This window comes from Peromyscus leucopus, chromosome 4 (assembly GCF_004664715.2).
Source record: "Peromyscus leucopus breed LL Stock chromosome 4, UCI_PerLeu_2.1, whole genome shotgun sequence".
NCBI lineage: Eukaryota > Metazoa > Chordata > Mammalia > Rodentia > Cricetidae > Peromyscus > Peromyscus leucopus.
The window spans coordinates 11,467,759-11,495,686 of record NC_051066.1 but is presented as its reverse complement, the minus strand read 5'-3'; the positions used below and the strand labels follow the sequence as shown (position 1 = coordinate 11,495,686).

The 27,928-nt window shown below is 51.3% G+C and overlaps 1 protein-coding gene across 2 annotated transcripts in view; it reads left to right on the top strand.

Annotated features, from left to right (window-relative positions):
- The window catches only part of Col5a1 (collagen type V alpha 1 chain), a 154,004-nt gene extending 131,918 nt beyond the window's left edge, over positions 1 to 22,086 (top strand). Inside the window, exons 55-66 of one of the 2 annotated variants that reach the window (XM_028883365.2) lie at positions 148 to 255; positions 333 to 386; positions 478 to 531; positions 1,436 to 1,543; positions 2,993 to 3,046; positions 3,808 to 3,843; positions 5,257 to 5,310; positions 6,280 to 6,535; positions 7,285 to 7,397; positions 11,214 to 11,282; positions 14,792 to 15,025; positions 19,478 to 22,086. In XM_028883365.2, coding sequence (XP_028739198.1) covers positions 148 to 255; positions 333 to 386; positions 478 to 531; positions 1,436 to 1,543; positions 2,993 to 3,046; positions 3,808 to 3,843; positions 5,257 to 5,310; positions 6,280 to 6,535; positions 7,285 to 7,397; positions 11,214 to 11,282; positions 14,792 to 15,025; positions 19,478 to 19,624 — 1,287 coding nt within the window. In that variant the 3' untranslated portion in view covers positions 19,625 to 22,086. Of the gene's footprint in view, positions 1 to 147; positions 256 to 332; positions 387 to 477; positions 532 to 1,435; positions 1,544 to 2,992; positions 3,047 to 3,807; positions 3,844 to 5,256; positions 5,311 to 6,279; positions 6,536 to 7,284; positions 7,398 to 11,083; positions 11,153 to 11,213; positions 11,283 to 14,791; positions 15,026 to 19,477 lie in introns of both variants that reach the window. The other variant, XM_028883364.2, reaches the window with a different exon arrangement.
- The last annotated feature ends 5,842 nt before the right edge of the window (positions 22,087 to 27,928 follow it).

Below are 27,928 nucleotides of genomic sequence, written 5' to 3'. Positions count from 1 at the left end.
TTAACAGGATGGAGCTCGGGCCAAGTCAGCCTTCACAGGAAGGTGGGAAGTAACACCATCTAAGACACATGGGGGCATCTCTGCAGTACCCCAGGGGTCGTGGTCTGGGTGCCTTGAGCTGCTGAACACCCATATCCTCTTCTGCAGGGAGAAGCCGGCTTAGAAGGCCCTCCTGGGAAGACTGGCCCTATTGGCCCCCAAGGGGCCCCTGGGAAGCCTGGCCCCGATGGTCTTCGTGGGATCCCTGGTCCTGTGGTAAGTGACCTAGCAGGCCTAGGATGAGGGAGAGGTGCTGGTGGGGGCACATATCATATCCAGGAACTCTGTTTCAGGGTGAACAAGGCCTCCCAGGATCCCCAGGCCCTGATGGTCCACCTGGCCCCCTGGTGAGTAGCATGAAATGTCAGTGTGTCTTTGTAGGCAGGGCACTGGGAACCTCTGGGACAAGGACACTGACTCCTCTCCCTTCTCCTACAGGGTCCTCCAGGACTCCCTGGACTCAAAGGAGACTCTGGTCCCAAAGGTGAAAAGGTGAGATAAACTTAGGGGACTCCAATATTGCAATAATAACACCATTAACTCATTCACAGGCATTATTGACCCACCTCCAAGTACCTGCCGTGACTGTCATGGGACCTGGAGGTAGATCGACAAAGGAGAAATACACCCAGGGCTTTGAGACTCATGTCTGTATCAAGGTGTCCTAGGAGCCCCAGAATTGACAAGAACCTTCTAGAGGCCCTGGTAGCTTCATTAACTGATGGTGACTTTTCTCCTCCTTACATCGATTTATTTGTAAATAAATGAGCTTGCAATACAAACAGCTGTTCACGGAGAAGGCAGAAGAGATACTCTTTTCTACTTTGATATCCTTCACCAGCATAATGGAAGCTGGAAGTCCTTCCAGAACATTTTAGAAACTCACGTGAAACCAAAAGATATATAAGGCAGATATGGTGGGTTTTTCTCCTGAAAGATGTTCAAATGAATATAAATCCTTAGCACTCTACAGTTTCCATTTGGTGTCGGCCTCAGGCCTTGTGGGAAAGGGTACATGCTTATCAAAAGTCAGAAAGTTCACTAAGTAAAAAGATAGATGCAAACTATCCCTCAGGGAAATCCAGCGGCCTCTGGGTCTGGGTACCCCTGTATGCTTCTTTTTGGCTGTTATTGGGGTCCAGTGCCAGGGATGATGGTGTGGAATTGAGCCCAGGGCCTCACACATGCTAGTCCAGTGCCTTACTGCAAATATGTTCCTTACCGGCTAGGGGACATGAGACCCATCTTGTCGCGTGGCCTCTTATTTCCAGTCCTCAACATGTTGACTATGGCACATTGCCCTGCGTTACGGCTGTGTGCCGGGTCACCTGGCCCACTGTGCAGTGGACTCGGGACACTGGCGGCATGGATACCTCACACCTTCATTTTCTCACAGGGCCATCCGGGACTCATTGGACTCATCGGACCTCCGGGTGAGCAGGGTGAAAAGGGTGACCGAGGACTCCCAGGCCCCCAGGGCTCATCCGGTCCTAAAGGAGAACAGGTATCTATAGTAACTAACATTACGTCCCTGGAGCAGTTTCTGGTTTCCCTGGAGTCTGGGAGGAGGTCCTCATTGTCATGGAGTACCGAATCTTGCTTTGCTGATGGGGCCAGTGGGGGCTCAGGACTTAGCTAGGTCCCCAAGGCACAAGTTAGAACATACCCCAACCCCAGGTCCTGGGTGGAGGCAGGAGCTCACTGCTGTGGTGACCCTCAGAATCAGAAGGCCTTAGCAGTCAGACCTTTCCCGCCACTTCACCTCCATGCAAGAACCTCTGACCTGACTAGCTGGGCAGGAGGCTGTGGTGGACCATCAGCCATGTTCACTTGTGGAGAGAGGTGGAGCAGTGACCACAACCATCCCTGCCCCCACCTTGCCACAGATGCCCACATCTGACCCCAGACTTCCCCTGGGATCCACTGTAGTCGGTTAGCTTGCAGTCTTGGTGAGCCATGGTGGAGGAACCCTCGCTGCATGTTGGTTTGGCTGTGGGAGGTAAAATGGAGGAGACCCCCAAGCTGAAAGAAGGGTCATCTGTGTTTGGCACAGGAGAAAAGACACACATGTCTTTGCATGGGAATCCCCACTCACGATAGTGGGATTCCCCATTTTGTACTCTCAGTATGAGAGCACTCACATCTGGGGATCTTTGCTTACCCACACCTAGGTCTATCCCTAAAGATAGCCAGATGTGGGGGTGACAGTAGCCTCTGGAGACTGAGCAAACAGTAGACATACTCTTTAGGTCATATTGGAAGTAGATGGCATCAGAGGATGAGGCCCCGTGGAGCCTTGCCTCAGCCACCGTGGGCAGTTCTCTGACTGCCAAGTGTCGCCAGGCTTCAATGGCACACTTAGACCTGTGTGGCTCTGCAATGGAGGTTCACTCACTTCTCCACACACATTGTGATCTTGGCCATGTGCAGGCTTGAGAAGTATGGGACACACAAGGGACCCAAAGACCCAGGCCCTGTGAGCTAACAATGGAGGGAGACACTTTCTCCTCTGTGAGGCTGGGCTGTCAACTGTGGCTGGACAGACTAGACTTTGGGATACTCACTGCTTTCCCTATGTCCACTGTGGTGAGACCTAACACCATGTAGCCAAGCTGGGCAGGAGGTTGGAGCAGACTTGTCTGAGTTCCATAGTGTGTGGTGGGGGTGGTATCTTAATTCCCGGTTCCTTCCAGCCTGGGCACAGGGCTGGGCCTGTGGATTTGAGCCTGTGGCTGGTGTTCTGGTGAATCAGTCTAATCCAGTGAGGAAACATGTTGGCTCTCACCGTGAAGTAAATTCTAGAGTGGATGACTACAGCTGCCTGCCGGGCTTCAGTGTCCCTGGAAAGGAGACTGTGAGGGAGCCTGGAATCACGGCAGGGTCACAGGGGTCACCTTCCTCGTTTCCACTCCTATATAAAAGCTGGTAACCTGCATTTTCTGGTCCTTTCTAGGGCATCACTGGTCCTTCTGGCCCACTCGGGCCTCCTGGGCCCCCTGGCTTGCCGGTATGTATGTAGGATGGGCACAGGGGATAGAGGACCCAGTGGATACAAGGAGGGAAGGGAGGTGGACGAACCGGGCTAGAGAACACAAGGAAGTCAGGAGAGATGATGGGTGGACCAGGGATTATTTGTATATAATACAACATTGGGGTTCCAAGTCACAGGAGCAGGAGAGGGGTGGCTGGTCCCCTGGTTGCCTTGCCAAAGGGGAAGGGAAGGGCAAACTTTAATACCTGAACCCCTCCCAAAGAATGGAGATCCTTCTGTAAGCATCTGGGGAGGTGGAGGGAGGTCTTGGCTCTCCTCTTCCTGGTGTGCATGAGTTGGGCCAGTCTAGTCCAGGCTTGAGAATGTCCTTTTGACATCCTGGGCTGGGCCTCCCTTGTGTTTTGAGGGTCCAGCACCCCAATTTCATTCCCAAATCCCTAGCTCTGCCCACTCTGACCTGTCTGTGTCAGTCGGGCCTTGGCACCACATGGCCATGGATGTCCAGCAGCCGACTCCTTCCAGGCCCCTCAGTAGACCAGGTGCTCCCTTGACTCTTGATGTCCAAATGTCATTCCCAAGCTGAGCATTGTGGGCAGGGTGGCATCTCATCAGACACCCTCTGCCTCCCAGGGTGGGGGAGGCGTGAGTGGCAGCCACAACCAGCCTTCCTCCTGCCAACCAGCAGAGAGGACACTTAAGAGTTGGGGACAGGCTGAGCAAAATAGGACCTGTTTGGCCAATCCGTCTCCTGACATTCTGACCTCTGCTCTCTGCAGGGCCCTCCAGGTCCCAAAGGTGCTAAAGGCTCTTCGGTAAGTGACTCTGCCTTGATGGGGCCCATGATACCTGAGACTACCTTGGGGTAGGAGAGGAGTCCCCTGGGGAGTGGGTCACCTGAACGCCCACCCTGACCCATGGAGGTCCCCTCCACCTCTTCTCTCTTCCTCGTCATACTATGCGTTGTCGGTATTCTTTGTTTTGATTCTGTTGCTCTGCTGCTGGCTGCTTTTAAGGATTATTTTAATTGTTGCTGTTCATGGGGCACAGTGGGAGGAGATCAATGAGACGAGCTAGCTCTGCCAGACCCTGCAACCTCTTCACACTCCGGCTGACATACCAAACCCCCGGAATGGGTCTCGCTGTGGCTTTTCTCTACGTGCACAGGACATGTCCTGATCGAGTTGGGGTCATTAGCGTTTCTGTGTCTTTATTGTTACAATGTGTGGGAGCCCTCCAGCCTCTCTAGATATTCATGAAGCCTAGCAGGCTAGTCCATGTGTCGGCCTCCACTGTGCTATAGAACACCATGATTCATTCCTCCTGTGTAACTGTGTTTGGTACCCATCACCCATCCTCCATCCTTCGGATGTCCCAGTCCCCCACCCCCTCCCCCAGCCTCGGAAATCACTATTCTGTCATCTACTTTCTATGAACTATTAATGTTCAAATTAGTCTACATTATATTTCTGGTAATGTTCACTTCAGAGTGCCTCTAGTCATCCCCCTGCCCCGTGTCCCCCCTGCACAAGACAAGATGGCCTTCTTTATGCCTGAGCAGTGTGTGTGTGTGTGTGTGTGTGTGTGTGTGTGTGTGTGTGTGTGTGTGAGAGAGAGAGAGAGAGAGAGAGAGAGAGAGAGAGAGAGAGAGAGAGAGAGAGAGAGATACATTCCTTATCCACTGGCTGGAGCACCCAGGCTGACCCCATGTCCCCGCTGCCCATCAGTGCAGTAACCGCTCGGGTGTGCGAGTGTCACACAGACACAGTGACTTTGTGTCCTCGGATGCACATTCAGAGGTGGCACAGTGAGATCGTGTAGCGTGTCCATCTCTCTTTAGTTTCCATGTTGCGGAGCTATTCTGCGTTCCCACCACAGTGTCACCCTCTCTGGCACGTCCTTCCCTCGCTGACAATGGCCCTGCTGGCTGAGGTGGGGTGGAATCCCGCCAGGGCTGGGTTTACATTTCCTGCACGCAGCCCTGTGCTTCCAGAAACCTGTTTGTTCGCATTTTCCCTTCCTTTTGATACCTGTCTCCTCTGTTCTGAATGAGCACGGCCCATCTCAGGCCAACACGCCTGGGCGGCTTGCTCCCTGCCGAAGAGGGTGCTGGCCTCGGAAGCAGAGACCTGCCTTGTCCCCTTGCCTGGCTTTCTGGAGGGAGTGGGTCCAGCAGGTCAGGTCACATCAGCGCCTGACCGAGTACTGGTTTATCACTTTCTCCCCAGGGTCCCACCGGCCCGAAGGGCGAGGCAGGCCACCCAGGACTCCCTGGCCCACCCGTGAGTATCTGTGAAGTGTGGAGGGAGATGAGGGAGTGTCTGTCTGTCTGTGGGGCTTGCTGTCTGAGATGCAGAGAGACTGAGGGCATTCCCAGGGCCTGATTCCCAGGGATGCAGAGGGACCGTCAATGTCACGGTCCTGTCATGGAGCTCATAGACTGACTTGCCCTGGAGAGGATTACTGGCCAGAGAGAGAGAGAATGTGCATGTACATGTATGTGGGTATATGTGACTATGTAAGTGTGTCATATGGCTATACATACATATGTGTGCTTAGTTATGTGTGTATATATTCCTATGTATAAGTAATATTTGTTTCTGTGTTCATGCTTATAAGTATGGACTTGTGCATTTGTCTGTACCATATATATTATATGTATGTGTGAACATGCATGCATGTGTGTGAGTATATTTATTTGTGTACATTGTGCATGTGTGTTTGTCAACATACCTATGTAAATTTGCAGGCATGTTTCTCTATGTATATGTGTGTGAATATGCATGCATGGTTCTATATGTGTGTATTATGCATGTATGTGTATGTACATGAATATGCATGTATAAATGTGCAGGCATTTCTAGATGTATATGTGTGAACATGAATGTGTGTTTCTATATGTGTATTATGCATATGTATGAGTGTGAACAGGCATGTATAAGCATTCAGGCATGTTTCTATAGGAGTATTATGCATGTGTGTTGCTGTATGACAAAACAGCAGACAAAGCTAAGGCCTTGAGCCACTGCATTCTGGAGAGGAGGCGGGGCCTTGGGCGGGGGCAGGGGGAACGGACACCTGATAGGTGGATGGTCACAGAATGTTGAGGATATAGAAAGGAGGTGAGAAAACAGTGAGCTGGCAGCTGTCCTCCAACCAGGACAGAACCCGAGGGACCCAGGCTTCTGGTTCAGGGTCACAGGGCTGTCCTTGTCCCCACCAACCCATGGCTGCTCTCTTCTGCACACCAGGGCCCTCCAGGTGAGGTCATCCAGCCCCTGCCAATCCAGGCATCCAGGACTCGGCGGAACATCGACGCCAGCCAGCTCCTGGACGATGGGGCTGGGGAGAGCTATGTGGACTATGCCGACGGCATGGAGGAGATCTTCGGCTCCCTCAACTCCCTGAAGCAGGAGATTGAGCAGATGAAGCGGCCACTGGGCACGCAGCAGAACCCCGCCCGCACCTGCAAGGACCTTCAGCTCTGCCATCCTGATTTCCCAGACGGTGAGGGAGGGCCTCCTCACTCACTCGCCACCGTGGGAGGATGACTAGGCTGGACCCCTTATTAATCTGTGGAAACATCAGAGAGGCGGTTACATGGTCAGGGGAGGCCAGACAGGGAGCCGAGCATCAAGGCTGACCAGGCATTTTCCTGCCTTACCCTCAGCCTCATTGCCCCTGATCTGTAAAATGGGGGCAGAAACACTCCCTGTGAGTGGCAAATGGACCGTGTATAAAACGCATTTGGCCTGGCGCCCTTAGCTGGCCCAGAAGGCAGCTTGCTGTCAGGATGTGCCGTACTGGGGGAAGCGGGTTTTGAACACTGACAGAACTGTGGAGCCTCACTCTCTTCAAACCGAGAGTAAACCAAAACCAGCTTGTCTTCCATGGGGAAGCAGGGATGCTCCTCCTGCAGGATGCGAGGGCTGTCTGATTCCAGTTCCTCCTGACTCCACCCTTGTGAATTTCCAGGCTCATTTCAGAGAATTCTTTGTCTTTCTGTGGTCCACCCGTCAAGGTCAGCAGACACTCACAGTGTGCTGCACGCCCCGGCTGTGTGAACAGGGCTGTCTGCTGCGCTTTATGCTTCCCACAGGAACAGGAAAGGGCTGTGAGATGAAGAGGATAGGCTGTGCCCGTGGCTTTATGGCCCTGGCTGTGCATTTAACAGCTAGACTGAAATGTTACAGTGGCTTCTGCTACTGTCCGGGGAGCCATTCTCATGAATCTGCCTCCCTGCCTCTAAAATCCAGGTGAATACTGGGTCGATCCCAACCAAGGGTGCTCCAGGGACTCCTTCAAAGTCTACTGCAATTTCACAGCCGGAGGGTCCACGTGTGTCTTCCCCGACAAGAAGTCTGAGGGGGTGAGTACCCGTGTCAACCGCCCGCTTCCGCTTGGGTCAGGGCTTCAGTATTTCTTGTGTGTATGCAGCTTTAAGGCTAAAAGCCAGAGGCCAGTCAGTTTCGGAACCAAGAGCATTCTTCTGGAAGTCGCTCTTAAGTGGTCCTAAGATGTACTTCAGGTACGTGGAGGCAGGTGCAACCTCGGTTGTAGCACGTGGAAGAATGGCTGGCTGCCCTGAGTGTTCCTCCAGCCACCCACAGTAGGATTATTGGGGCTCAGCAGCATCACAGCCCAGACCAACCTAAAACTTCAGGAGCAAGTGTGATGAAGAGCCCAAGATGTCTGGAGGCTGCTGTGTGCCTAACCTGGGGACTCCAGCTTATTTTTGTGGAATTTGTTCCAGGTCTCTCAGGTGCCCAGCAGGGGTATGTGTGAGGAATCTGCAGGTAGAAAGCCAGGTTCTGACTAAAGAGATTTTGTGGGGTACCAGTTAGTCACCCCTGTGGCCCTTCAGGAGTTCAGTCCTGTAGGTAGGAATTTGTGTGCACATGATGCATGTGTAAATTATGTGCTGGGGAGTCTGTAGAAAGGGCTACTCTGGCCTAGGACAGGCAGGAAGAGGATGAGCCTTTTCCATATCTGACCTCAGCCTCAGTGTCCCCTCCATCTGGCCTGGGATTCCCATGCCATTTTCTAGAGGCCACAAAGTGTGTGTGTGTGTGTGTGTGTGTGTGTGTGTGTGTGTTCCACACCACAACTTCCTTGTGACCCTAGCACCTGGGAAGTGAGCTCCTTCCTGCTGGAGGGAGCATAAGGGCTCCTTGGGGTTGCCTTTCTCTCTCTAAACCACACCGTAAAAGTGGTAAGTGCCAGCTAGCCCCTGGTCACACCCTGCTGGTGGCTGCAGCAACAGAGCAGGGGCAGGAGATTCAGAGGCTCTGTCATCCATCCATCCCTCCTGCATCCTGATTTCCTAGACTCCCAGAGACAAGCCAGAGCTTCACTGAGGTCAGAGACACGAGACCTACTCTATGGGTCCTGTATCCCTCCATCTGGTCAGAGCTGGGGATGGAACTGAACTAAGACATTTCTCACCCATCTTGGTGCTGCGCCCTCTACTCACAGCCTCTGGTGGCCAAGCTGTCTCTAGGACTATGTCAGATAGAGTCTTTACAGACCCTGCACTTTGCCTCTTTGCTTCTTCCACATGTATGGACTGCAGTCCGGGCCAGGGCTGCCCAGGAGGAAGAGACCCTCTCCTAGTAGTACTGGGACACAGGGCTCCAGGGCCTGGAGCATGTTTGAACAGAAGTCTTAGTGGAAGCCTGCTCACTCTGTCCCTGACTTAGAAGGAACTGCAACCACACAATTTGAGTGTGCCCTTGACTGAGAGATCTGAAAACCACCATGGAGAAAGGTGGAAGATTCTGGAGGGTCAGGCAGACAGGACACCTAATTTCCCCAGCAGTCTGTTCTGTCCTCGCACCCAGCCAGCTCAAGGGAGGCAATCAATAGTGACTCACATCTCTGCTTCTCCCCAACTTAACATCTGGACCCGGGTCCCAGACATGGGTCTCTAAAGGACCAGCTCAGCCCAATCTGGGCCAGGCTTTCTGGAGGACTCTTTTTCCACACCTACAGTGAATCAGTCCAGAGACACCATCTCCTACCCTCACCCTACAGAGACTCAGCCCCCCACTAGACCCAAGTGAGACTCCGCTAGGAAGGCACAGAAACAAGTCCATGATGAAGGATGTCAACTGAGCCCTGAAATTACAAGAGGCTTTGAGGCAGCCTTTGTTCCCTTGTCATGGCATGTTACCTAATGGCTTCAAGGACCCCAAAGATCACAAGTCCCCGGTGAAGACCTTCACACACACACACACACACACACACACACACACACACACACACACACACACCTCTGTTGTTTGACTTTTTCTGGGGAGACAATGACAAACACCTTTTCACCTCAGATAAGGGGGCATCAACAACAGAGCAAAGAACAAAAAGTGATTTCACCCAGGTCTAGCTGAGTGAAGCTGTGAGTTTATTGGGGTTACTTACAGGGGTTTGAGTGACTCAAAGGCAACTGTCTCACTGAAGAGACCACTGCACCAGGCCTACAATTCACAAAAGTTGTATCATTGGAGTTCCGTGACTGGCAGACAGCTTGGGTAGTCAGAGAACCTCTTCGTCTCATTGCTTTTATAGCCTTTTAAGGGTTGCCTTGTGTATCCTGTAACTCTGAGGAGGTTGCTGAGACTTGTGAGTTGTCTTTACTTTCTGAGCCTTAGTAAGCTTAGCTCTAGGAAAAGATGTTTCCATTTGGAGGATATAGCTACACAACAAACACTTCAGCCCTTCTTCTGGCTCTAGCATTGTTTCTACACCTTCTTCTGTGATATTTCTTTTCATGAGCCCTAGAGAGTGTGATGAAGATGTTTGATGATTTTCCTTCATAAAGGGTCACCATGCCACAGCAACAGTCTCATAGTCTCTGTGACTAGTTTTGAGCCTCTTCAATTCACGTCCTGTTGCAAAATAAATAAATAAATAAATAAATAAACTTCTTTTCATGACCAGCTGAGACAGTTGGTCGTGAAAAGAAGTCTCTGTCATCTGTGTAGGAATAAACACCAGTGATTAGGAGGCAACTTGACAGGATCATCACATCCATTCACAAAGCAAGAGCAGTGGCCTCCCCTCTAGAGCCTGTCATCTCCCCACCCATGGGCTTTGTCCCTGGCTTACAGTCCGGATGTGAGTTCCCTTCTGTGAAGTGGGCCTTAAACCTATTGAACCTCAGCTGGTTACACCATAACAGTTGTATCGCTTATGGCACCAGTGTATACATCTTGTCTGGCTTGTTGGCAGCATAGCACGCAGGACCCATAACATCCCTCCAGCAACCTACTTAGTATCTTCTAGCACTAAGGAAGTCAACCAGGAGGGAGGAAGCTTCTGGCTCCGTCTCAGCCTGCTTTTCCCATGGCTTGCAGCCAGCCAGCATAGAGGGAGCTTCCCATATGGTTATGTACTCGACTCACACCATACCCATGTACCTTAGGCACACACACATATCATGCATACACACTTATGCACATATACACACATACTGTGTGTATATATATGTGTGTGTATACACATATATGTATATACATATATATATATACACGCACATATCTATCTATCATCTATCTATCTATCTATCTATCTATCTATCTATCTATCTATCTATCTATCTATCTATCTATCTCCATGCACCACATACACAGAGGGGCTGTCCGTGTTGCTGTGGAGGCAGGTGGCAGCTGAAAGTCCATAGCCATTGCGTCTCAAGATTGAGAGTGGGATGAGATGCCCACACATTGCTAGCCCAGCGGTCATGCTGGCTGCAACTTTCCCGTCACTGACACGAGACTCCTGCATTGGTCGACACTTGACGCCCTGGTGCACACAGGCTGATAGGTGCAGTCTGTAGCCCTGGCGTGACTTGGCCAGGACCTGTGCTTGGCCACTGTAGAGCTCCAGGGCTGCTGTCACCCCACGTCACTGTGGTAAGGCCTCCGCTCTTAGGGAGGCGTAGACACCTTGGCAAGACATGGGGCTGGGAAAGCTGGGAAGATCTGTCTGCAGAGGCAGAAGTAACCCTTTCGTTTTCTGTTTCTCTCCCCCTCCCCACCATCCCTGCCGGATATGTAGGCCAGAATCACTTCTTGGCCCAAAGAGAACCCAGGTTCCTGGTTCAGTGAATTCAAGCGTGGGAAACTGGTAAGGTGGCCGCACGTCCTTTGCCGATGTCTCTTTAAACCCGCCATCTCCTATCTTGCAGAGTAAAATGGCCCGCTGGCCCAAAGAGCAGCCTTCCACCTGGTATAGTCAGTACAAACGGGGTTCCCTGGTAAGTGGCCGCCTCACGCTGCCTGCTTGCCGCTGGGCCTGGCTCTGGGGGCTGCATGGGACTGGTCGCAGCTGGGGCCACACCTGCTACCGCCCTTTAGGCCAAAACGGCTCCACATGCCTGACAGCAAGGTCCGACCGGTGTGGTGTCCCTTCCTCTTGCCTCTTCTTTCACCCAGGTCAGAGTTCCTTCCATGCTGGAAGTAGGTGGGTAGCTTCCCGCTGAGATTCGGGGCATCCACAGCTGGAGGTAGGCGCTCCAGTAAAGCCGCAGGCCGCTTACAGGTGGCACAACCTGGATGACGCGCCACAGGGCAGAGATGTGCATAAGTCCACGGGCACAGCAGACGAGGTGGCCCACGGAGGGGTCCTCCAGGCTGCTGCCGTTCACACCCTCTTCCTGGGCTGTGCAGGGCCTACAGGCCCTGGCTGCTAGTAACCTCGCAGTCCCCAGTTGCACCCGACATACATTAGTCTGTGTTTAACTTACGGGAGGTGTATCTCAGAACCCAATCACCTCGGAGGTGAAGAGACCTTAAAACATCAACCAGAAGGCTCTGTGGCCAGCATGGAAGCCAGGAACTACTTTGATGCACTGCTGTGAGACCAGTGCTCTCCCACTCAAAGCAGGATATGTTCCCTCCCCTAAGCACCCTGAGCCTTTCCTGGAGTCAGCTCAAAGCTCTGTGACATTCTGCCAGACTCCAGGTTCCGGGTCCCGAGTAGAGCCCACACCTTCTTCTGACTCCCCTCTTGAATCTCGGGGGCCTCACCCTATGGGTCCTTGCTCACACAAGCCCCATTTTGGGCTTCCACTGCCTTTCAGCGCTGCACCAGCCTCAGCCTTTCGTGAACACACAGCCATGTATTTCTGAGCACTAAGTAGCTTCCGGGATCATCCTGCCCCACCTACCTCTCTGTCATCCCTTGGCCTGGAGGCATGCCAGGCTCTGTCAGGGTCCTGAGGAGCTCAGCCTGTACACAGAAACTGCAGGCCTGTGCTCTTCTGACTTCAGCCCCCACAGCCTTCTCTTCCCTTGTTGGGAGCTGGGCATCCTCATCTGTTGTTTCCTCTGCTTCCTTTGCTTTCTTCGGAGGAGGACCACTGGTACACAGAAGGACCTGTGGGGAGGGAAGCCTGGTGAGCAGTGACAGGAGACCTGGGCAAGAAGGGCTGTGGGAGTGAAACTGCCCAGGGCTGAGATCCACTGGGTCCTGTCTGCCTGACCTTGGGCTGGCTTCTCCCCTTCCAAAATGACTTCCACCTGGTATAGTCCAGGTCCCCCGGGGGTGCCCACCCCAGCCACTGTCCTTGTTAAAGGAGCAAATGATCATAGGATACCGATGTCTAGGCAGCCCCCTCTCACCTTTATCCTGAGTTGGCTGCCGGGGACAGAGGTGCAGGGACCGTCCAGGGCAAACCAGCCTGCCTCCAGGCTCCACTGCCTCATTCCCAGCTCCCAGTAGCAACCATGGTAACTGGGGGGGCGGGGGAGCCAGTCTCTGAGCTGCCTAAGATGGCCGGGAATCCCCTAGGGCAGGGCTACCTGAAGACTCCAACCTGGCATAGTACTGGAGCTTCGGGTCCTTCTGTGTCTGGTGCCAACCCTGCCTCTGCTGTGGCATATGTCCTTTCTCGAGTCAGTCACGTGACCTTCCAGGAGCGCCAGATGCCCAGACCGACGGTTGGTATGCATTTTCCTCTGCAGAGTCTGACTGGTTTTTCTCCAGCTGTCTCCCAGGGGGTGAAGTTTGCTGATAGCTTGGGAACCTGCGGTGTCCTGCCGCCATGGCGGGAAGGAGCAGGGTCCTGGGCCTGGCTCTACCACCCATTCTTTCCTCCTATTACTACTGAAAACGTGGGTTCTAAAGTGGTCACTGTTCTTAGTCATCATGCCCTGTGCCCCCAGTATTGCCCCAGCGTTCCTTCGGTGCCCACATGCCCTTTGGAGCGGCTAACACAGAACAGTGTTAGAGCCGCGGCTGACTGGAGATGGGCTTATCAGAGTGAGACTCGGACCTCCGGCAGCCTCTTTTCCTTGATGAAAATGTCATTACAGGAACTGCCCTGCTGAGCCCTGCTAGTCTGCCTGGAGAGAGGCCTCCAGTCACACCCAGGCTGGGGAGGCGGTGTCTTGTCCCACGGCTAAGAGTTTAGCACCCCTGAAATGCTGATGTCTCAGAAAACTCTCTGCAAAAGAGATGTTGAAAATGAGACTCTCCTCTTGGGATGCCCATGCCAGCCTGCGCTAGCAGAGCAGAGTGGCTTGAGATACTGGTGACACCGTGGAAGCCACTTACCAAGTGGCCTTCTCTTTCTCTGATGCTGGCCCTAGTTGGCTGTGGAGAGTGGTGCCTTCCAGTGAGGGGTCCTCTCTCCAGAGATTTGTTTCTTGTTTGCTATAGCCAGTGGTCAGTGGGATCGCCTGTTTGCTATCTCAGAATCCTGCTAGTACATCTGGTCACTCAAATTCCCACACAGCTAAGATCCTACTCAGGCTGGTCCATCACCCATCCAGGCCGTGCCATTCCCCAAGGTCTCTTGGCCATTCTAGCTCTTGCGTCTAGCAGATTGCCAAGTGGGGCCTTGTGCATCCTGAACACTCCCAAGGCTGCCTCCCATCCGTCCACAAGAGCCCTTCTTTTGCTCAGCACAGTGACAGGGACAACATGCTGAGCTCCTGTGCCTGTGACATACGTGGTCCAAGGAAGGTGACAGATAGGCACCAGAACACGGGACCTGAGCTGGTGTAGAGGGAGGCTGGTGCACACAGCCTCAGGGGACAGTGAAGGGCAGTGACAGGGCTGTGACCGACTGTGACAGTTGTAGCATCTCCTGCCTGTGGGCCATGCATCCAGCAGAGAGAAGAAACTCTGTCAAGGCTCAGGGTCAGATAAAACACTCAACACCTGCCGGGACAGCGAAGGGCAGGGTCACCAGGACCCCAGGAGCCTTTTCTACTCCCAGGCCTTATTCCCATGTGTCTTGTCCCAGGAAGTGAGACCTGGCCTCTTGCTCCTAATGTCCTGACTCACTGATGGGAGTGTAGAGCCTTCTGTGTCCCGTAGATGAGAGGACAGGTCTTCATGAAGGAACATGAAGGAACATGTTCATTCAGTGCCATCGAGCCTGGCAGACCCTGCCAAGTTGGGAGGAGATGGTTGGCTCCTCAGAAGTGGCCCGGAAGCTGGAGACAGAAAAGAGGGCCAAATGCAGGAAAACAGGACCCAGAGAGGCTTATTGAAGGAAGTAGTGCAGGCACTGAACCTGGAGAGCAGGGCTGCTGGATGAAGGGTAAGAAGCAGGACTGTCAGTGCCTGGAGAACACAGGTGTGTTTTCACTTGGCTCCTGTTCCCAGAGCTCCTCAGGGGCAAGGAAAACGGAAGCTTCCAGGCAGCAGCCTCAGGGAGATGGGCTTGGGTGAAGCCCTGTGGATGTGGGCAACTCTGTGGCCATTGCTGTGTCTCTAGTCTGCTGATCCTCTTGCTGTACCCACCCCTCCCCCCAGCTCTCCTACGTGGATGCTGAAGGCAACCCTGTGGGCGTGGTACAAATGACCTTCCTGCGGCTGCTGAGTGCCTCTGCCCACCAGAACATCACCTATAACTGCTACCAGTCAGTGGCCTGGCAGGATGCCGCCACAGGCAGCTACGACAAGGCTATCCGCTTCTTGGGCTCCAACGATGAGGAGATGTCTTACGATAACAACCCCTACATCCGCGCCCTGGTGGATGGCTGTGCTGTGAGTATCACATGTACCCGCGATATCACCTTGGGTGCCCTCCCTTGGGTGCACTGCTCACTTAGTGCAAATTTGTGGGGTACCTTCTGTGTTCTGTTCCCTGAACTGTATGTTGGGGATGCAGGGAGGGCTAAATATGCCCCAGCCTGGCCATATCAGAATGTAGCTGACCTTTTCAGGTCTGCCTTGGAGTTTAGAGACAATTTCCATTTAAGTAGCTCTTTTCTAGGCAGGGTGAGAACATGGACTGGGCACCTTTGTGTGTATGGAAACATGTGTCTATATTTGTGTGTGTGCACTTGTATGCATTAGTGTTGGGGGAGGGTGCATGTGGATGGCACAAATGATGGTTACTCCTCTTGAGTGACGAGGTCTCTCACTGGCTTTAATTTGTCAAGAAAGTTAAGCTGGCTGGCTAGTGAACTCCAGGAATCTGGCAGCTTCCCCCCAGACATACCCCCAGCACTAAGACTGCCAGCATGTGCCACCATACCCAGCTTTTATTGGAAGGACTTATTTGATTTTTATTTTATGTGTGTAAGTGTTTTGCTCACATGTATGTCTATGTACCACCTGCATGCCTGATGCCCACAGAGGCCAGAAGAGAGCATTTAATCCCCCGGAACCGGAGCCGTGGATAGTTGTGAGCCACCATGTGGGTGTTTGAGATTGAACCCAGGTCCTCTGCAAGAGTGACAGGTGCTCTTGGCCACTGAGCCATCTCTCCAGCCCTCGTACCCAGCTTTTAAAATGTGTGTTCTGGGGATCAGATTCTGACCTTCACGCTTGCTAGACAAACACTCCACTGACTGACCATTTCCACAGTCCAGGACTGGACTTCTGAGTGGGGGGAGCCAACTGTACTGGGGAGCTCTCTACACACCTCCAGGGGCAGGCTGACCACCTCCGCTGGGGAGGGCCATTCTAGTCGCAGCACAGAACATCATTCTGAGCTGTGGTATCCATAGCCTCTCTGGATGCAGAGGCAAGTATAGAACAGAAGTATATCAGGAGACGCAGCCTCCTCCTGTTTTTACTCCTGAAAAGAAAAGATCCTGCCTTGGAAAAGGTGGGGGAAATAATGACTCAGAACAGAATAACCCGCTGATGGGGAAAATTGGCTCTGTGTACTGGGAGGGAACTCAGGGAGAGGGAACAGACTGGCAGGGCTGTGGAGGCACAAGGCAACCCGAGGGGAACAGCATGCAAGGCTGACTAGAGTGGCCAACACGCTCTCTGCCCCCCAACCCCCGAGAAGTTCGGCCACGATTTGAAAGGTCACAATCCTCTCGTTCAATTGCAGGGCTCCTTCAGGAGGTTTTTGTCGTCCACATGCAGGCCAGTGGTGCCAAGGCCTGCCCAGCCTTGGGAGGCCGGCTTGATTCATTTTGTAATCACAGCCACTGAAATTGGAATTCCAACACTGGTATTGTGTGGCTGGGTAGCCTGATTGACGGGGCTGCCAAGCGACCGGCCCTGTGGAGGGCCCGGGAGTCACTCCACATCAATCCCGTTGTTTGTGCGGCTTTGTGTGCCCCTGGGGGGCCGTTGCTAGCTGGCAATGGTTATTTATGTCTCTTCTTTAAATACGTCCCTCTCTAAGCGCTCTGATAATTGGAGCAACGGGGCCCCACAAATCCATGTGAAATCGCCTGCCAGCTTCACACATGGTGGCCCCTGGGGTGGGAGAGAGACTCACTCCATGCTGATGCTGTAAAGGGGGGGAATGGGGTCTGCTGTAAGCTTGTAGGCTCATGACTCACTGGTATACAAAAACAGAGACCCCATCACTGACCTCACATAGCTCTCCAAGACTATACCACCTTCCAGAGCCCAGGAAAGGCCAGGCTGATGACCTCATGCAAGTCTGGGTCTGTGAGCAGAGATCAAGGTAACAGCCTAGATGGTAGGGCAGCTCCCACACTGGCCAGGAGGTGAGAGTCTCACCTACCTCACAGCTAGCTTCATGGCTATGTAAATACAGCCCCTGAAGATATCCCTTCCTTTTTTTTTTTTTTTTTTTTTTTTTTTTTTTTTTTTTTTTTTTTTTTGAGGCAGGATTTTTTGTGTAGCTCTGGCTGTCCTGGAACTCTCTCTATAGACCAGGCTGGCCTGGAACTCACAGAAATTCACCTGCCTCTGCCTCCTGAGTGTTGGGATTAAAGGCATGGGCCACTGTCCTTGTATTTTTTTCCTTTTATATTGTGTGTGTGTGTGTGTGTGTTGTACATATTTGTGTGTATGCATGTTTTTTTCATGTATAAACACATATACGGGTACACATGCACTTGTATATGTACGTGTGTGTGTGTGTGTGTATGTGTGTGTATGTGTGTGTGTGTGTGTGTGTGTGTGTGTGTGTGTGTGCATATGTAGAGGCCTAGCATTGGATTCTGTTGGGAATCATGGATCTTATTCATTGGGACAGTCTCTCTCAGTTAAACGCAGAGTTCACTGATAGGGCTTGTCTTGCTAGCTAGCTTGCTATGGGATCTCATCTGTCTCCCAAAGCTGGAATTTCATGTGGACTGCCGCATTCGTGTGTATTCCTGAGGGTTCAAACTTCTCTTCATATGTGCATAGCAAACACTTTAACCACTGTGCCATCTCTCTAGCCCCCAGATACATCACATGATAAGTTCCAGGCATGACCATGAAAATCCCTGGCCAGATCTGCCCTCAAACTGAACTATGTTCTAAGCAAGCAGTATCTGTGCCGGGCTCCTGGTGGCAAGTTCTTTCAATGTTTCTCAAGGGACAGCCAGAAAACTATAAATGACAAAATCACCCAAGACTCCTATTTAAGACAATTTTGCAGATTCTGAATCTACCCCAAGTCAGTCTGGGTGGGCGGAGCCTACAGTGTTCATCTGCTCCTGGGCCACGGTGTGTCCCCAGCCTGGCTTTGAGCACAAGACAGAGGTGTCTTATCAGGACAGCTGTGGGTGGGTGGGGTCTGGGTGAGTGGAAGTTGAGAGCGGTGAAGACAGGACTTTGATGCCAGGTAGAGAGGGCGCAGCCCACCTTCCCACTCACCCCTGCACTCTCAGCGAGCCTTCCACATTCCAGCTGGAGACATCGAGCAGCAGAGTGTGTTATCTGTTGTATGTAACATCTCAGCCTGCAAAGCTTCCCAGTCTTAAACGAAGAATTCACCAGTGTGCTCGGGCCCCAGATCGGAAGTCTGAGAGAGTGGCTTAGTCTGCAGCTATGGCTCAGGGCGGCTTGGGTTGGTTTGGTTGTGATCACCAATGACCATCGCCTAAGTGGCTTATAAACGACAGGAACTGCCCACAGTTCTTCAGGCAGGAAGTCCAAGGTTGAGACCATCCCCCCCCCCCGGGTCGTGCATGGTCACCTTGCAATGTTATCACATGGCAAAGATGGAGAAGGGTCTTTCTGGGGTCCCTTCATAAGGGAACCAATCTCACTCATGAGGGATCCTTCCTCATGGTCCAATCATCTTTCCAAAGCCCAGCCCCCCACGATCACCTGGAGCAATAGGGCTCCTATTTGGACTTGGGGTACCCACTCAGTTTATACCCAGGGAGAGTAAGGCCCTGCAGCTGGGCACCAAACATGGGAGATTCAGGACTGACCCAGGGTTAGTAGAGGACCCTCTGCGGGCCAGTACCCTGGCATGTTGCACCCACAAAGGAGACGCTTGCTGTCCATCTCCTTTTTCCTCGTGATTTCTCCAGGGGTTAGGCAGCAGAGGGAAAGCCTTCCCAGGTCAGACAGTTTCGTGTGAATGCAGTCTACATCCAACGTATGCGAGCCCTGACTCAGGACAGATGGCTGGTGGGTAACCCAAGATTCATAGTGGAGAGGCGGATGTTGGGGACCACTGAAGGAAGCTGACAGGATGGCAGGACCAGATTGTCCTCCGTGATAATGCCTCCATGATAAATGTTCTCAACACCTGAAGTTAAGCTTGCTTGGTATTGAGGACAGAAGTACTCATGTCTTCCTCCCTATATTCTGGGCTGAGAGGGCTGTCTCTGCTGGCAACTTCCCCCACCTGGCTGAGGCTCAGCCTGCTTTTCCTAAGAGAGCTTTATCCTCCTTTCCCCAAGAGTGTTAGTCTGAACACAAGAGGGACACTAGCTTCTCTAACAGACTGCTCAGGAACTGCACCCTTCTGTGCCTCAGTTTACACAGTTCACTCTGGAACAGGTAGTATGGAAGGATCCTTTGCCTGCCCACACCTGTGGAGGGGGCTGGAATGGCAGCAGATTGCCTCCTGCCTCTCTTGTGTGAAGTCTTATGAGAAGTCCCATTGCCTCTTTGCTCGGCCATGTTTCCTCCAACTTGCTCTCTTGGTGGCTTAGGAGCTGGTAGGGCCTTGGGACAGAGGGGGACCTGGGTCAGGGATGGCAGGTGACCTAAACACCTTAACCTCCCCAAGAGGCCCCCGGCTTTAACTGCCTTTGCCTTCTTCCCTGTTCCTAGACCAAGAAAGGCTACCAGAAAACGGTGCTGGAGATTGACACACCCAAAGTGGAGCAAGTCCCCATCGTGGACATCATGTTCAACGACTTTGGTGAAGCCTCACAGAAATTTGGATTTGAAGTGGGGCCAGCTTGCTTCCTGGGTTAGGAGCTGCTGAGCCCACTGGTCTCCAGAGCAACCTCGTGACCTCAGCACCCCACTCGTGGGTGTCCTGTGCACGGCCCATCCTGGACAGTGAACATTTCTCACCCCTGCCTGCCTGACTCATCTGTGCCTCGGACCCTCCGTGGCATTGGACCCCACACCCAGAGAGAACAAAGAGAAAGCCATGTCCCCACGGAGCCGAATCACATGACCTAGCCACACCACAGCCTCTTGCCACACTGCAGGCCCTGGTCCCCAGCTCTCCTGACAGGTTCATCAAAGGTGTTCATGGACTGTTAGCCGGGAGTCAGGGGCTAACATTTGGGGCAGTATTTGGAAATCACTTTAAAAAAAAATTCGACTTGAAGATATGTATTTCCCTTGACCTTCAAAAGATGTTCTGAGGTGGTCTTGTAAAGGTCGCCAAAGCCTTCTTCTTCTTCTTTTTTTTAAATAACCCTCAACACATCCACTCAGAGGCCAAATGTCATTCCACACGTGCCTTTCCGATGGATTAAAGGTGCTTATGTTTTTGTGAGAGTTTTAAGTAAATATTTGTATTGTATTGTTATAAATGTTAAGTGTGTCTGGCTTTCAATCTTGCATGGAAACTCAGCCTCAGGCCCATGGGGAGAGCGGGCAGCTGGGATGGGGCACCAGCTCGGGCTTGCAATCTGGCTCTCCGTAGAGGGCATCTCCTCACTCCCCCCACCCCCAGAACGTGCAATAAATTGGAAATTTGCTCAGTCAGCAAGAAGCTATGTTACCACTGCAGGTGCCTGGGCCCCTTTCCAGACTTTTAATTATTTTTCTCTTTTTGATTAGCTCTGAATAATTTTTTATGGGGAGGGGAAAAAAGGCATTTGAGATCTTGCCTTTCCTACATGCACTCAGATTAAAACACAGGCTTAAATTAATCCTGATTGCTTCCTTTTTCCATGTTCCTTCCTGCAGAGGCTGATGGGACAGTGTCCAGGGCTGGAGAACCACGTGTTCTGTAAATGATAAATAACTATGAACATTGGTGCTGATTTTTTTTTACACTTGTCTCCTGTGGTGCTATGTGTTCTAGAGGCAGCATTAGGGTGCCTGCCATGCCTCCCCCCACCTTCCTTTATCCAGGCCATTTCTCCACATTCTGAGATTTTGCCAAGGACCTAAAGATCGGATTGGTGCCAGAGATCTTTCTTCCCTGCAGGCACCCCATGCTCATGATAGTGGGGAGTCCTTCCTGAAGCCCGACGCCCCTCTGTGTTCTGCTTACTTCATTTGAAAAACGCTTGCTCAAAACAAAGACTTCCTACATGGTACATAACGTATCCATGATTGTGTTCAGTTGCTGCGTGTTTGTGGTGCTAATTTCTGTGTGCGTGCTAAGGATGGGATGGAAAGCCACTGGGTGCTCACGCTGAGAGCCAGACTGCCTTGTGAGCAGCGGGTGGACAGAGATGTGCAATGGACTTTGTGGCTCCAGGGCTGCTGTTTGGATTCCACCAGAGGGGTGGCCTGAGTGCCAGTGTCTGTTCTGGGGTCAGTATGGATCCCTCTGCATGCTGCCCTCTCCCTCCTCCTCCAAGGTCTGTGTGATGGAGGGGCTGCCTTCCAGGTGCAGGGGTCTCCAGGACCAGCAAGGAAAAAGAACGGCTGACTGTGAGTCGCAGGGAGTCAGTCCACCATGAGGAAGCTATGGTGCCCCCGGAGCCAGCCATCACACTCTGGTGCTCTGTCCCCGCCCTACCCCTAAAGTGAAGGAAACCACAGCGAAGCACCCAGGAGCGACCAGGATTGATGAATGCCACCAACGTGCATCCCCAAAGTTTCCTGAAGAAACAAGTTTTACTCTTGCCAAAGAAAAGCCTGGCCTGGAGATTCCTCCTGAAAGCCAGGATGCCATGTGAGCCAGGGACTGCTGTGCATGACTCTGCGTGAGAAAAGCCATATTGGAAGATGGCCATGTGATGCCCTGTGGATTCTGTGTAGGTCATGTGATTCGGTTTCTGCCTCTCGCCCCATCTGATTTATCCTTCCACTCTGTCCTGTTCTGTCAGTCCCTTCCAAGTTGCAATTTGTATTGAAGTCCAAAATGTGTCCTGTTCTCCTCGGTCCACTTCAGTTTCAATATTTTACAATAAAATTACTTCTTATATTTGCAGAAATGCTCCTGGCATCATTTTATGTTTCCATTTTCTCTGGTGTGTGCTCTCCCTCCATATACGTATAATTGGGCAAATGCTGGCGAAAATATACACAAAAACGTAAATAGAATGCTGTGATAAAAACTATGGGACCTTGGGTCCTTTAAAATCCCAGGCCAAAGGATACATTGTATATTTCCCAGCAGTCTAACGGGAAACCTCAAATTTTAACTTCTCCCCAGGAAAAGTGTTCTAAAATATTTTAAAACTGTGTAACAAAGGAACCATTGTAACAGTGTCTCAATAAAGGAGTTTACTGTTTACACCCCAGAGACTTGACTGGCTGTCTTCTTTGCCTGGCCAGGCCCTCCACCTCCTGATTCTTCTGTTGATACACAGTTCCCGACATTAGGAACTATGAACTTGAGCAAGGTGAAGGTCTAGGAGGGATGGAAAATAGTTACCTGACTGTGACCTCACATTGCTGTGGGCTGCTTTGTACCCATGAATGACTATTAGGATGTAGCTGGTGCTGGCTTCAGAGGCCTTACTTGTCATTGTGGGCTTTTGACACCCTGAGGGGAAGTGTCACCAAATGCATCAGGTGACACTTTGCAGCTAGATAATCAGATCACACTCCTTTGCTCCTTGTGGCTGGAGGAGGGAACAGGTGGTTCACCTTCAGCAGATGGGACACGTACCTCCTGCCTCTGAAGGAGTGGCTCCCTTATGTATGTCACCAGTCACGGCAACATCCCAGCAGGTTCTGGTGTCATACCCACTAGACTGTCATGAACTTGTACCATTACTCCAGGAAGCACGTTTGGCTGCTTTGAGCCATCTCAAGTGATGTTTGCTATCACAGAGCTCCAGGCCACAGGATCTCAGTAAGGTTCACAGCCCCCAGGCAGTACACCACTCTGCTCTACAGATGCTCTGCAAGGCAGGCTAGGCATCTGTTTCAGCCAAGGTGATTCACAGGCTGGGTCATTTGGGAGCACTGCCCTGATGACCCCTGAACTGTAAAGGACTTGGTAAGGGGGGAGGGGGGAGACCTCCCTTCTGTGCAAACTAAAGCTGACAGTCACACAGGCAGGACATTGAGTCTCATAGCTGTTTGATAACTTGATAGCTTCAAGGCTTGGAAGTGAATGATGAGGCAATAACCCAAGCCCTGGGTAGGAAAATGCTGGCCTCAAGGCAAGTTGCTCCTGCCTGCTTTAAAAAGCACATGAGAAAAACAGCCCTGAAGTGTAGAAAGCAAAGCCTCCAGAGTTGAGGATTTGCAGGGCTGGACCAAGTTTCTCAGCATCCACTACTGAAATATCCAATTGAGAAAAGCTCTGTGGGACACACCAATCAGAACTTGGCCAGTGTGGCTGAGCTGCTGGAATTCAGGCTTGGAGTGGGAGCAGGTGATAGCAAATACATCTTGTGGGTTGCGGTGAGAGGCTCAGGAAAGGGACACCAATAGTGTGACACTGTCACAGGCTGGGAGAATAGGAGTTCTGGGGACCCATGGTGGGAGGTGCCCCTGGTGGGGCTTCAGGAACTTCTCAGGTGGAAAGCTGGCCATCTCTAAGAGATGGGATTCACAGAAAGGGCCTCCAGCAGGGTCTGGAGGAGTCGGTGATGAAGTCTTGCAGTATCCCTTGACCTGGACCCACATGGAGTGCACCTGGCAGGAAGATGGCCCAGCTCACCTGTGTGGGAACTGCACCTACAGGCTAGAGACTTTCTTGAGTGCAGAGCCTCCTCCAGACCACAGTGGGCAGCTTCCTGGCTGAGAATAGAAGGTCCAGGTACCAACTGGGGCCTATTCTAGGGTGACCATAAACCTGCACTTGGTCCCAGACCTTGATAGAGTGAGTGGCTTCTAACTGGATTTAGCATTATCTTCCCACCACCCAGGTGGAGGCCCCCAGCCTGAGGCCTCGCTCCTCCTGAGTTAAGTTCTAGAACAATCTAAGGGACTGGGAAGCTGTGTGAACAGTGACTCTCCTGACTTCTCCCAGTGACCCTTGGTTGTGGTGAACACAGAGGCGTGGGCCATGAGCTCATCCACTAAGGCTAGGGAAGATCACAGGGTCCCACTGAAGCCACAATTTCCTCTGCTCCAATGTGGGCCAAGTTTCAGAGGCGCCTCTTTCCATCTCTTCCTCCTCATCTTACTCAAAGAACAGGTAGGGACTCGAGCTCTGACCAGGCATGCCTCTGTGATGGTCCCTTCCTTCACGCCACTTGGAACAAAGCCTCTGTGAGACACTTGGATTGGAATGGTCAGCTGACTCTCTCTGAATGGCTGGACAGCTGGACACTGTTTGGGGTATTGGAACCTCCCTGCCCTGCCGCAATGTGGTGGGTGAGGCTAGCCCCACCCCCAGCAGGAACCCAGGCTAGATCCCTAGCTTGGCTGCAGTGAGTTCTATCTTGGAAGGCCCCTGCTCAGCTCTTCGACCCATCCTTCCCTCAGCCTGTGGAAGCCAACACACTTTGAAATGCAAGGCCCGGGTTTCCATCTGTTCTCTACTCCCCTAACTTCCCGAACATGAGCCATAAGCATCTGTCACTGCCACACTCCACTCACATGGGACTTCTGTCAGGTACCAGGTCTGTTCTGTGCCCTAGGCAGGAAGACATCCCTCCCCAGCCACATCCCAGGAGTAAACACGTAACAGAAGCCACACATGTGTCCTCCCAAAGGCATGCCACATCCCTTCTTTCCAGATTGACGAGTGGAAATCACATCGGTTTGGGAGACATCTAGTCCCCAGGCATATGTTGTGAGCCAACATGTTCAACTGTGCAAGAATCCATTGCCCTCTGGGACTTCCTCAAGTTCATTTCAAACTGGAAGCCAATGCACAGAGAACCTTTTCAGGGTCGAAGCTACTAAAAAGAATCTTCTCCAAGATGGGAGCCCATGTAACTCGAATTCTAAAATGGTCTTCTAATAAAAAATAAAAATAAATAAAAAACAAACCCGGAACCAGATTTTGGGGCAAATGCTATAAGATCAGAGAGACAAAGGAACAAGCCACTGCCACGTCTCACCTCCAGGACTCCTTTAGCCAATTTCTTCAGTTGAAAAGCTTTAGTTCCTGTCTCCTCACACACTTTCTCTACCCAACCATCACTTCCTTCTTAGTGCTGGGATTAATGGCGTGTGTGCTTCCCAAGCAAAGGCATGAGATCTCAAGTGCTGGGATTAAAGGCCTGTGATTTCCAAATACTGGGATTAAAGGTGTGTGCCACCACTGCCTGGCTCTGTTTCTCTCCTAGACTGAGTCAATCTCATGTAGTCCAGGGTGGCTTTGAACTCACAGAGATCCAGACGGATCTCTGCCTCCTAAGTGCTAGGATTAGAGGTATGTGCCACCACTGCCTGTCCTCTATGTTTAATCTAGTGGCTTGTTCTGTTCTCTGATCTTCAGGCAAATTTTATTAGGGTACACAATATATCACCACAAGCCCACCCCCTTTGTGTCTGGATTCACTGTGGAGTAACCCGAGACCCCTGAGACACAGAGGCTTCAGACAGCTCACAGTTTCATCCCACAGCTTCTGGAGAGAGCTTCAGCAGACCCTGAGGTGCAGGGTCTCTCCTGACATTGCAACCAGGTGCCTGTGAGGATCCAGGTCTTATTGATAGGGTTGACCAGAGAAGGCCCTACTTCCAAGTGCCCTTGGTGGTGACAGGGTTCGGGTCCTTGGATGCTGTTGATTGGCAGCCACTACATGTGGTTGGGATAGCTCCCATAGTATGGGCGCATCACAGAAGGCCACACTAGGCACAGCTAGAGCATGGCAGTGCCTTGAGCCACTTCTGTATATTTAGTTTGTTCATCAGCTTTCCGTGGTTTTCAGTGTACGAAGAGGAACGTTTCACTTGTGTCCTGTCTTTGGAGATTCCATGTCACAGCAAAGGGACAAAGGAGTCATTTGATGGGGAGCATGGCTATGAGTATGGACTTGGCATAGAGGATAGGCCTGGGGTGGGGCACAGAGGCCTTTTGGAAGATCATTCCAAAGGCCAGTGGAATATAGAGGTTTTAAATGAAGACATGGACACCACATGCCTTTTGTCAACGTCTGGCCTGACCAAAGGTGGGTGTCACTCACCTATCTGCATGTTGATGTCTGTGTGGTCCAGGATCGGGTGTCACACACCTGTGCAGTCAAACTCCCCTATACCTATTCTTTCCATGGTCTCCATTCACTGTCCTCTGGTGCCCTGGCCATCTTATCATGTCTGGAATCCTCCAAGGTTTTTGCCTCTTTCTGTAGACTTCATCCCTAATATTGCAGATCTGAGCCCCACCTCACCTATCACTTTACAGACCTGGGGATGTGAAGACTCACTCTGAAGGCTGCATCTGTCTGTCTTTCCTACATGATGGACAGCAACTTTGTCTCCTAGGAGAACGTACTAAGTACTCAGAGAGGCAAATACAAAGTAGGCTACGCTTCCACTTTGTGACGTCAAATGTCAGTCCAGAGAAAAGCAAAATGGCCAATACACCAATCTGGTGCAGAAGAGTTGTATTTATAGTCCCTGATTGTGAGAAATTCCTTCGCTGTTTTTCCCATAGGTTGATACTCCACTCCTACTTCCCAGGTACCAGGTTGACCCCACCCCCCCAATCCATTTCCTGGTACCTGGGTTCTGAGGGGTTGGTCACAGAGCAGACACTGTTCCTTTTCAACCCTGAGATAAACTAAAATGCCTCCAGGCAGGTGGGAGCTACCTACTAGCTAGGGGAAGACAGGGACCCTGTGCCTCCTGCTTATCTGTGATTCCCTGATGAACCCTAAATTCAACTCATACTGAAAATGGACCATAAAGATTTCTTTCTAACATCATCTGCACAAATAATGCAGGGCATGACTTCTTAAGCTTTTTCTGGTTTTGACCCTTTTTCTCCCAAGAAATTTTATATAACTCTAGGTATATAGACACATAAAACAGATATACATACCAAGCATTTATTGATAATAAGTTGTAAAAGAAATTATTTTAAATTAACTATTTTAAAGAAATTATTTTAAGATAGTCCTTTGCTAGACATATTAATTTTATCATTCATTAAAGACAAAAACCAAATTTGCCTGTATTGGAGAAATTATTTTGGCCACTCCACGTAGTTAAAAGGATATTTATTTAATGGCGTAACTCACAAATTAAGTAATGGGTAGGTCGCAGGGTCTGGGGAAGGTGTAATGCAGTCCAGCGGTGTTCTCCGGAGCTCTACACAGTCAATCTGCACTGGTCAGCGTGCCGGCACCGAGCGTGCGCCCAGCGCGAGCGCTGGCCCATCCAGCTCTCGGGTCCCCCGGCGCCTCCCCTCGCCCCGCCTCGTAGGCGTGACAGTTGCCAGAGTCTCAATGGGGGTTGGAACTTCCAGATCCAAACTGGAATGGCTACCCACTACATCTCCCCCTTTTTGTCTAAATAAGAAGGTTCTAAACTAATACAAGACTATATACAAAGGAATGGTTATCAAATATTGTCCAGAAATAATGAGAGATAATGACCTAGATAAGATGGAACTACAACCAATGCAAACAATATCAAGCAAGAAACACATACTAAAATCCAGAGAAGTATAGAGCATAGGTAAACAGCATGTTATAAAGATCATTCAAAGGTGTCCTATCCTAAAGAACCTGAATCTAATACTTAATATGTTCTATCTAAGATATTATATATACCAAGTTGTAACTATAACTGCTAGTCTTCAATCCCATCAAAGACCTGAGAAGGAACATAATGGTACCTGAGAAATGGTAGATGGATGCAAGCAACTTTCGGGAATCTTGCAAGAGTAGACCAAGACAGCTGGCAGCCTGGACAGTCACCTAATGTTTCTCAGCATTGTTGGTGCATTCAAATTGGCTACAGGCCTAGAGTATCTGACAGACCATTTTCAGAAGCAGGATTTCTGAAAGACCATCTTACCCTGTCTTGGCAGAGTACAGTGGTCGCTTTCCTTGTGTCCCGCTTGTCCAGAAAGGAGAGCATTGCATTTGTACTGTCAGCCATCAAGGCAAGGGCAGTTCTTTGCCCAGTAGGCCATTTTGTGCCAAAAGACAAACTTCCAAATGGAAATGTCTTAGAAGCCCAACATTCTCTCGGGATCAATTGGTGCAGCCAGGCCCTCCAGAACCAGGC